Below are 10,081 nucleotides of genomic sequence, written 5' to 3'. Positions count from 1 at the left end.
GGCTTCATAGTTCTAAGCTAGGGAAAGTCAAAATGGTCTTCAGAAAATGTCCTGAGGGCACAGCCTTGGCAGAGGGAAAGAGTTTGCTGCCTACGGGGTTAAGGCCTGTTGGTCTGTAGAGCCTGACTCCCTTGAGCTGCTGACGTGCTGGAGGTCTCACAGGGGGCTGACCGTGGTTACAGTTTGCATGAGGCTGTGCAAGACCTCGGGAAGTCTCTCCAGCATGAACCGCCAGGCCTGGTTTCTGGAGGGTGGGGGTGGGACGTCACCCTGCTGATTGGTCGGAAGGCCATGAAGCTTTGTGAGGTCACTGGGCTTCCAGGCCTGGCTGGGGCAGGACTTTGGCAGAGATGCTGCCAACTGCCGTTCTGCTGGTCTTGGCAGTATCTGTGGTCGCCAGAGATAACACCACGTGTGAGTAAGTGTCAGACAACTTGGGTGGGGGGAGGGTGTCTTCTGAGTAACGGACCCGGTCCAGACTCCCTCTGTCTGCGGCTCTGCAGAAAGCCAAGCTGGGGCCTTAGCATTCCCCCGGGTCTCACAGCGCTTTTGCCCCACATCACCAATTCGGACCTTCCCTGCTCCCACCATCCTCAGCCCGGAGCCCCCAGGGCCCTGGCATCTAGAGCGTTCTCCTGAGAGGAACTCTGGGGCTTCCGCAAAGCACAGGCCGGTTTCCACGGCGCCCCTGTCCCCGCCAGTCACTGGCTTCACTGCCTCTTGAACACTGAGTCCTGCAGACCCAGGGAAGCACCTCCCCCCAGCCCTGCACTGACCCCAGAGATCCCAGGGCGTCCTCATGCAGCACCTCGGGGACCCCCCACTCCATGTGTAGACTCCCAAGCCCCCAGGGTATCCTGAAATCCCAGAAACTCCCTCCTTCTCACCGGTGACACAGAGCCCTGAACGTTCACCTCCGCCCCGCCCCGCACGCCTCCCCCGGGTCACTTCCACCTGCGCAGCTGTCCTCCTGCTGCCACCCAGCCCAGCCCTGCAGCTCCGAGCCCCTCTGGCTCCTTCCTGAGCCTCCACCGGGGTCGCCCGCTTCACGCCCACGCTAGCTCCCTCCCCCCCCCGCCATCTCCCGCACTGCTAGGGCCCCTGGTCTGTCCCAGCTGCCTGTGGCCACTCTGAACCCACCTTGTGACCTCAAGACCGGAGAAAACTCCCCCCCACCGAACATTTCCCGGAGCCCCTGGCCGCCTGTCCCGGCACGGCCCCCAGCACCGCTGCTCAGCTGCACCCCCTGGACCCCCACCCTGGGGCTACCCCAGCTGGCCCGGGACCCCATGGCTGCTCCCCTGTGACCAGCCTCAGGCCCTCCTCCCCCCGCTGCAGAGGCGCCGGGATGGCCTTGACTTGGACAGTGCCTGTGGTCTCTCCTCAGTGGCCCCTGTGGGATACGGTTCCGGCAGAACCGGCAGGGGGGCATGCGGATCATCGGCGGGCAAGACGCTGCCCACGGGTCCTGGCCCTGGATGGTCAGCCTCCAGATCTTCACATACCACAACAACCGGCGGTACCACGTGTGTGGGGGCTCCCTGCTGAACGCCCACTGGCTGCTCACTGCCGCTCACTGCTTCAGGATCAAAAAGTATGTGCGGGAACTCGCAGCAGGGGTCTTCAGAAAGGCTCTTCTTAGAACTGGGCATTCTCCAAGGGTCTCAGTGCCAAAGGTCCCTGAGGCTCTGGGCCTAGTGGCAACCAGATTGCGGGGTTGACCCGGACCTGCTGGGGATGGGGCCCTCCGAGGGTCATGGTCATCAGCCAGTCTGCAGCCAGTGTGACCTGGCTTACCTCTGTGCCCACAGAAAAGTGACCGACTGGAGGCTGATCTTTGGAGCTAAGGAAGTTGAGTGGGGGAGCAATAAGCCAGTGAAGCCGCCTCTGCAGGAGAGATATGTTGAGAAAATCATCATTCATGAGAAATACTCGGCGAGCTCAGAGGCCAATGACATTGCTCTCATAAAGATCACCCCTCCTGTTATCTGTGGGCACTTCATTGGACCAGGCTGCCTGCCTCAGTTTAGGGCAGGCCCACCCAGAGTTCCCCAGACATGCTGGGTGGCTGGCTGGGGATTCTTACGTGAGAATGGTGAGTACGGGCGGGGCAAACCCCGCTGACGTGGTCTTAGGTGAAGGGGAAATCTGTTGATGCCTGCCTGAGCCCCACCCAGTCCCTAGCCCTGTGCTGTGAGTGGATCCTGTCACCGTCCCCTTTCACAGCCAGAGAAACTGAGAGTGAAGCTCCGTGTCCAGGGCCCCTTGCCAGTGGCTGGTGTGGCCACCAGGGGTGGCTGGGCGGCACGCACAGAAGAGCGCCTCGGCATCTTTGGAATGGGGTCAAGGCTGGGCCTGGAGCTCCAGGGCTGCCTCTGGAGGTGGGGGTCGTGCCTTGAGGCAGGCAGCAGGTGGAGAAGGGCTCTGGATGGGATTTCCCTCTCCATGCCTCAGTTTCCCCAGCTGTAAAGGGAAGGGCCGGGTCACATGGTCTCCAAGCTCTGCAACTCCTGCGCGTGGCCCCTCCTGGCCATCTCTGCCCCCGACCCTCGGCCGTCAGTCCCACCCAGCTGTTACTGCGAGCGTCCTCTGTAGTCGGCGAAAGGGGCTGCTGCTGGGCGTGACTTTGTGTGGGTCAGCAGCCTGGGCAGCATGTTTCTGCCAGTGGGGCAAGACCGAGTAGAACAGGCCTCTGTGCGTGAGCTGTGCTTTCAGCTTCCCGTAGGTGGGCATGTGAATTTTCACCAGTCGTGTCACGGGTGTGAACGTATGATTGAAACTGAATTGGCGCTCAGTCTCCTTTCTTCACTGATGGAACATCTGTTCATTGGTGGAAAATCTGGGCCTCCTGGGGTTTAAACCTCAGTGTGTTTTGTGTCTTCTATCTTCTCCTCCCTTAAAGTTGATTTTGGCTTTTGGTAGGACCGCTGTCTGTGCCGCCTTGCGGGGAGAGTGTCTCACAGTCTCTTCCCTGGCCTGGGGTGTCAGCCTCTGTCTGGCTGCTGGTGTCCGAGGCTCTGCCGCGGCTCCCAGAGCAAGCGCACACTTTCTTCTTGCTCCACCCCCTTCCCTGCTCTGTCCACCTCTCCAACCTTGTCCTCAGCTTTCGGGGGTTCTTGCAGTCCCTGGGAGGCTGATCTCAGGGTTTCCATTCAACAACCCTCAACCCCACCTCTGCTCTCCTTTTGCTCAGGAGAATTGTAGGCTCCCGTCTATATCCTGGACGTCACACAAGGCCTCTTTGTTCTATAATCACCTTGAATTTAATGCAGTTTCTATTCCTTTTTGTTTGTTTGTTTTTGCAAACCCATCCCTTAAAAAGTGAAAGTGTTTAGTTGCTCAGTTGTGTCTGACTCTTTGGGACCCCCCCTGGACTGTAACTCGCCAGGCTCCTCTGTCCCTGGAATTCTCCAGGCAAGAATACTGGAGTGAGTAGTCATTCCCTTCTCCAGGGGGTCTTCCCAACCCAGCGATTGAACCTGGGTCTTCCAGGGCCAAGTCTTAAAGAAACCCCTAGGCTCCTGTGATACTCCTTCTGACCTTTCCTTATCTGGACCTACCACTTCCTTGAACTCAGATGCTTTGGGGCTGGAAGAGTACTTTTGGGAATTGGTCTCTTTTTCCATCAGACTTTTAGTTTCTGCAGGCTTTTTGGCATTTGATATTTAAAACCAAGGTGCTGAGATTGAGAAAGCTCTTTTGTGTCTCAGGACACCTGTCTCTTAACAAGGCATTGCATGGCTTCCAAGGCTGTAGGCTCTGCCATAGGTTTAAAGGGTCACTTTAATGGCCAACAAGCCAGGCTTGTGCTTGTTAGTTCCATGTCACCTGTACCTAAAGGGCAGTGAATGTGTGAAACCCTCCATGCTGCTTAGGTGGGAAGGAAAAGTGGGGGCTAAGGAAGTTGGGAACATAACCGAAGCCTTGCAGACACGCGTTCAGCAGCCATCCACCGAATGCTTGCTGGTGCCCTCCCCAGCCACGGTGCTCCATGGGCTTCCCTGCTGGCCTTACACTCCGAGTCTGCCCCTTCCCACCTGTACCGCACATGGTGTTCAAACCCTCTGGGCGGTGACTGGCTGTGGGTGCTGCTATGGCAGGGCTGTTGGGATTCTCCTGCCTGTGGGACCACGTGATTCAGAGGGTACAGTCACCTTGGCTCTTGGGCTCCAGTTCAGTTCAGTTCAGTGGCTCAGCTGTGTCTGACTCTTTGTGACCCCACGGACTGCAGCACGCCAGGCCTCCCTGTCCATGACCAACTTCTGGAGCTTGCTCAAACTCATGTGCATCGAGTCGGTGATGCCATCCAACCATCTCATCCTTTGTTGTCCCCTTCTCCTCCTGCCTTCAGCCTTTCCCAGCATCAGGGTCTTTTCCAATGCGTCAGTTCTTCTCATCATGTGGCCAAAGTATTGGAGTTTCAGCTTCAGCATCAGTCCTTCCAATGAATATTCAGGACTGATTTTCTTTAGGATGGACTGGTTTGATCTTGCAGTCCAAGGGACTCTCAAGAGTCTTTCCCAACACCACAGTTCAAAAGCATCAATTCTTTAGCATTCAGCTTTCCTTATGGTCTACCTCTCACGTCCATACATGACCACTGGAAAACCATAGCTTTGACTAGATGGACCTTTGTTGGCCAAGCAATGTCTCTGCTTTTTAATGTTCTGTCTAGATTTGTCATAGTTTTTCTTCCAAGGAGCAATTGTCTTAATTTCATGGCTGCAGTCACCATCTGCAGTGATTTTGGAGCCCAAGAAAATAGTCTGTCACTGTTTCCATTGTTTCCCCATCTATTTGCCATGAAGTGATGGGACCAGATGCCATGATCTTCTGTTTTTGAATCTTGAATTTCAAGCCAACTTTTTCACTCCCATCAAGAGGCTCTTTAGTTCTTCTACACTTTCTGCCATAAGGGTGTTGTCATCTGCATATCTGAGGTTACTGATATGTCTCCTGGAAATCTTAATTCCAGCTTGTGCTTCATCCAGCCTGGCATTTCACATGATGTACTCTGTATATAAGTTAAATAAGCAGGGTGACAATATATAGGCTTAACATACTCCTTTCCCAATTTGGAACCAGTCTGTTGTTCCATGTCCAGTTCTAACTGTTGCTTCTTGACCTGCATATCTTGACCTTGATTTCTCAGGAAGCAAATGAGGTGGTCTGGTATTCCCATCTCTTGAAGACTTTTCCATAGTTTGTTGTGATCCACAAAGTCAACAGCTTTGGCATAGTCAATAAAACAGATGTTTTTCTGGAATTCTCTCGCTTCTTGTATGATCCAACGGATGTTGGCAATTTGATTTCTGGTTCCTCTGCCTTTTCTAAATCCGGCTTGAACATCTGAAAGTTCATGGTTCGTGTACTGTTGAAGCCTGGCTTGGAGAATTTTGAGCATTACTTTGCTAGCATGTGAGACGAATGCAATTGTGCGGTAGTTTGAGCATTCTTTGGCTTTGCCTTTCTTTGGGATTGGAATGAGAACTGACCTTTTCCAGTCCTGTGGCCACTGCTGAGTTTTCCCAATTTGCTGGCATATTGAGTGCAGCACTTTCACAGCATCATCTTCCAGTACCTGGCCTTCGGTTTGGGCTCCAGGCAGGATGCAATGTTGGCTGCTCCAGCCACAGTGCAGGCTGGGGTTTTCCTAACCCCTGGTCATGGCCAAGCATCTGAGGCTATAAAGGAAGTTCTGACCTGGCCTCAATGGTCATTTCAACCGCCTGTGCCCCTGACAGGTCTGCTGTGTGTGGAGGCACCACCGTAGGTCTGTTGCCTCCAGATCTGAATAAAGATTTGAGGCACATGGGAGGGAGTCATCAGCCCAAGTCCTGCGGGTCCTGTCCATGGCTGGATGGAGGCTAGAATGCAGGGGATGACCTACAGCCAGAGTGAACGGTGTGTCCTGGACTTGAGTCTAGAGACGAAAATCCTTGGTGTGAGTCCAGGGTTCCCTACTGTGACCTTGGGAAGTGGCATTCCAATCTCCTGATTGGAGAAAAGGGGAATAACTGTTTCTAACTCATGAAGTGCCTGTGAGGAGTGAATGAGATGAAGCCTGTGTGACTCAAAGTAAGTGCTCAGCATGTCCTTGTTATAATTGTTAATGTCATAGCAAACTTCCATAAGCCAGCATCCACCCTTCGTATATGACTCTTCAGCTGCCTCCACCGCCCTCCTTCTGTCTTCTGTCCACAGCCCCCTCCTTCCTTCTCCTCCAGTTCCATCTCCCAAGTCTCGTTGGCTCTTCCAGCTGTGCTTTCTTCCCTTCAGGAGTGGATAAGGAGAGGCCGGGGGCATAGGCTTGCTTGGCCCTTAGGTTCAAGTGGAGCATTTGAGGCCATTGGGGGCTCAGTGGCGGGAGGAAGGCAGGGCTTTCCCAGACGTCTTCTATGCTTACTGACCACTGAGTCACCTGGCTGTAGCCCGCAGGACATCACCTGTGCTGCAGGAGGCGCATGTGGACCTTATCGACCTCGACTTGTGTAACTCGACCAGATGGTACAATGGGCGCATTCGTTCAACCAATGTGTGCGCAGGGTACCCTGAAGGCAAGATTGACACCTGCCAGGTAACTCTCCACCGGGTGCGCTCGTGGACACTTCCTTTCTGGATCCCTGAGCAAACCTCCCTGGTCCTGTCTTCCACTGCCTGTAGTCACTATGTGCTTGGGTGGTGACACCCATACGCTGCCCAACAAAGACTCAGTCACCGTAGGTAGAGCTTTCTTCCACCCTCACACAGAGATCATATCCTCCGAACACTGCCCAGAAGAGAACATTTACCTCTCTTCACCAGAACGCAAAAGGGTCCAATCCACTTGCACACACACGTTCATGTCTCCACGTAAAACCGTGCACAGACACATGGGTTTGTCTGTCCTCCCCATCAGCGCAAGAAAACCCATGGAATCCCTCCCCTTCTCACAGCCCCAGAGAAGTTGTTGGCACCACCTCAAACTCTGCCATAACTGCCTGTGTTCATGGCAGCAGGAGGCCATGTGACTGCAGAAATGACCTGCCCAGAGGCCACGGCCCTTCTGGGCAGGGAGCGTGGCTCAGGCAGAGCGTGACTTCTGTATCCTTCTGGGCAGGGGGACAGCGGCGGGCCTCTCATGTGCAAAGACAGCGTGGAAAACAGCTATGTGGTCGTGGGAATCACAAGCTGGGGGGTAGGCTGTGCCCGAGCTAAGCGCCCTGGAGTCTACACGTCTACCTGGTCCTATCTGAACTGGATTGCCTCCAAGATAGGCTCTAACACGGTGCACATGATTCAGTTGCCCACCGCTCCCCCTGCTTCTACTCCAGCAGCCCAAGTGAGCCCTGGCTCCGTTCAGCCTTCCATTCGCCCACCTTGGTTCTTCCAACACGTTCCTCAACCACCTCCCTCTCAGCAAGCTATTGCCGTGGCCCAACCCTCACGTCCCTCAAGCCCCCGACCCTCAGTCCCACCTGCCCCCCGACCCCCACGACCACCCCCACCGCAGCCTTCCACTAGGCCTCCCCAGGCACTCTCCTTTGCCAAGCGACTGCAGCAGCTCATAGAGGTCTTGAAGGGAAAGACCTTTCTTAACGAAAAGAGCAATTATGAAATGGAAACCACAGGCCTTCCAGGACAACATGCCTCCTCCTGATCTGAACCCATTCTCAACGGACCCAGTGAAGCCCTCACTCCTGAGGGAAAAAAAGATGAAATAAATGGATATAAATACAAATATAAATATATATACACTAAGAGACGCTTTCTGGACTTCTTCCTATATGCCCTCCCAACTTAATCCCTCATCAAGTCTACCCTGCCTCCATTCACCCTTGTATTGTACAAATGATGTTGACTTAAAAAAAAAAAATGCACAACGTGAGTTGTGAGTTAAGTTTTATTTGGGGCAAAATGAAGACTAGCATGAGAAATGGCACTTGAGATAGCTCTGAGAAACTGCTCCAAAGAGGCAGTGGGGGAAGGGCAGTAGCTGTGGGATTTTTGGTGAAGGGGGAGTGCATGCAATCAAGCACATTTTATTTAGAGGTTTCTGCTGGCCTCCTGAAGATTACTGCTGGTCATGAGGAGCAGACATCATCCTGAAGGATTTTAGTGCTTTTCTAGATATGAGGAGATTGAAGAGTTGGCTTTGTAAAGCCAGCTCCTGAAAATATCTAACTGTTTGAAGACCAGTCCTGTTAGTTTTCCTGGAGCGCCAAGAGCCTCATTTCTGCCCTCCACCCTGAACGCTGCTCAGAGGGTGTTGAAGGTCAGCGGCTGGAGCGGCGCCTGAGTTCATTCTTGTGGAGGTGGATGGCAAGTGCCAGCTTGTAGTTGCCAAAGTCAGCTGTGGTTTTTAACTAGAACAAGAGGACCTGGGGTCATAGTCCAGGTAATTATTAAATGCTGGTGTCTCTGCATATTAAATCAAGGGGCCGCACACTCCCTTGAGGTAAGCTGACTGAAAATGAAGGATGTGCGTCCAAGTCTGCTGGAGGCCACGCTCTCCTGGTGCAGAGACAGACCCACGAGACGACTCTGTCTTTAGTTGTGTCTTCTCTCCTCCTTGAGGTGGAAAATTTCCCCCTGGGCCTGTGATCTGCAGCTGACACTTGGGTCTCCTTCCTGGAGGGACAGGGCTAAGCTCAAGAAGCACTCTGCCGGGAGCCTGCACAGAACAGGCAGTGGGTTCTCCGGTGGCTTGTGCAAGCTTTTCATGCACGTGAATAGAACCTAATCCCCTTCTTCTATTTCCTTGTCCGTATTACTCTTTGACTTCCTGTTCCACTTATCAAATGCAGACATTTCCACATTAGCACACGCAGACCCCTGTCTCTAACTGTGCTCCACAGCAGGGGCATTTATGAGCCCGTGGTGTCCCAGAAGGGGACTTCTCGTCTTTCAACACATTTCCCCACATCTAAGACAACACTGGTTCACAGCAAATTCATCAATCCTTGCCAACCTAACTGATGCTTACATTTTCATTTTTAAATTATGAATGAGGCTGTTTGTAAGTGAAGTGAGACTCTCTGATCTGCCTTCGTGTTCCTGCGGACGCTCTAGCCCTGAGAACGGCTCACAGATTCTGGAGCAGAAGCCTCTGCATGGGGACAGGAGGAGCAGGGACGAAATGGAACAGCTGTGTGCAGAACCCCCAAAAGGGGTCGGGCATCTGAGGAATACGCTTACTTCCTTACAGGATTGTCAGGCATGACCAGTATTCTCAAAACTTAGAATTCGTAATGAAACTTATTGCTAGGAAGAATAGCAGAAAATGATTCAACAGTGGCTAAACTTGCACATGGTGAAACTCAGACACTGGAAAACCAGGCATGTTAGGATAACAGGTAAAGGGGCGGAAGCTCTAACTGTGCATTCGATCGGTACATGACATCTAATATTCACAAAGAAAAGCTGAATGAACCAATGAATATAATTGTAGTACATTTTAAATGGAAGGTAAAAAATGGAGGTAGTTCATTTTTAATATGAGCAAGAAACAGAAGCTAGCTTATTGATGTTTTCTGAAGAAACTACATTCTTGGTAAAGAATCATCACTGACCCTCTCTGGTTACGGATGAGTCTGCGTGGAGACGTGCTTTCAGAGTGGAATGGCTGGGTGGTACAAGAGGGGTAAGCTTTGCTCTGTGACTGCACCCCAAAGGTGTCAGTGCAGTCAATGTAGTGAGCATATCCACCACTCCCCAGAGTTTCCTTGTGGGACCTTGTAATCCCTCCAGCCCTTTCCTCCCTGGCTCCAGACAGTCTCCAATTTGCTTTTTCTCATTATGTATTAAGTTGGATTTCTGAAGATTTTATACAAACGGAATCACACATCAAGCAGTTCTTTTTGTCTCGCTTCATTCAGCATCATCATTTTGAGGTTCATCTATATGGCAGTGTGTTCAGCAGTCATTCCTTTTTACTGCTGACCCTTTCATCACACAGCTATCCCACGGTTTTTCTGTTCATTGTTGGTGGATGTTTGGCCATGTGAAGTAGAGCAGCGATGTGCATTTGTATACAAGTCCTTGTATGGACATGTGCTTTCATAGCTCTTGGCTGAGTGTGTGTGGAATGGCTGCATCCTAT

The 10,081-nt window shown here is 52.5% G+C and overlaps 1 protein-coding gene across 1 annotated transcript; it reads left to right on the top strand.

The window, feature by feature from the left end:
- The first annotated feature begins 347 nt into the window (after window positions 1–347).
- ACR (acrosin) lies at window positions 348–7,759 on the top strand. Its single transcript, XM_070371368.1, has 5 exons — window positions 348–418; window positions 1,388–1,594; window positions 1,812–2,095; window positions 6,432–6,577; window positions 7,100–7,759. Exons 1-5 carry the CDS (start codon window positions 351–353, stop codon window positions 7,637–7,639), a joined length of 1,245 nt encoding a protein of 414 aa, XP_070227469.1. The 5' UTR covers window positions 348–350; the 3' UTR covers window positions 7,640–7,759.
- The last annotated feature ends 2,322 nt before the right edge of the window (window positions 7,760–10,081 follow it).

Source organism: Bos mutus, chromosome 5 (genome assembly GCF_027580195.1).
Source record: "Bos mutus isolate GX-2022 chromosome 5, NWIPB_WYAK_1.1, whole genome shotgun sequence".
Taxonomy (NCBI): domain Eukaryota; kingdom Metazoa; phylum Chordata; class Mammalia; order Artiodactyla; family Bovidae; genus Bos; species Bos mutus.
This window is presented reverse-complemented; position numbering and strand designations above follow the sequence as displayed.

Coding starts and splice junctions, on each gene's coding strand:
- ACR (XM_070371368.1), top strand. CDS start 351: ATGCTGCCAACTGCCGTTCTGCTGGTCTTGGCAGTATCTGTGGTCGCC. Junction 419..1,387: donor AGAGATAACACCACGTGTGA/GTAAGTGTCAGA, acceptor GTCTCTCCTCAG/TGGCCCCTGTGGGATACGGT. Junction 6,578..7,099: donor GCAAGATTGACACCTGCCAG/GTAACTCTCCAC, acceptor CCTTCTGGGCAG/GGGGACAGCGGCGGGCCTCT.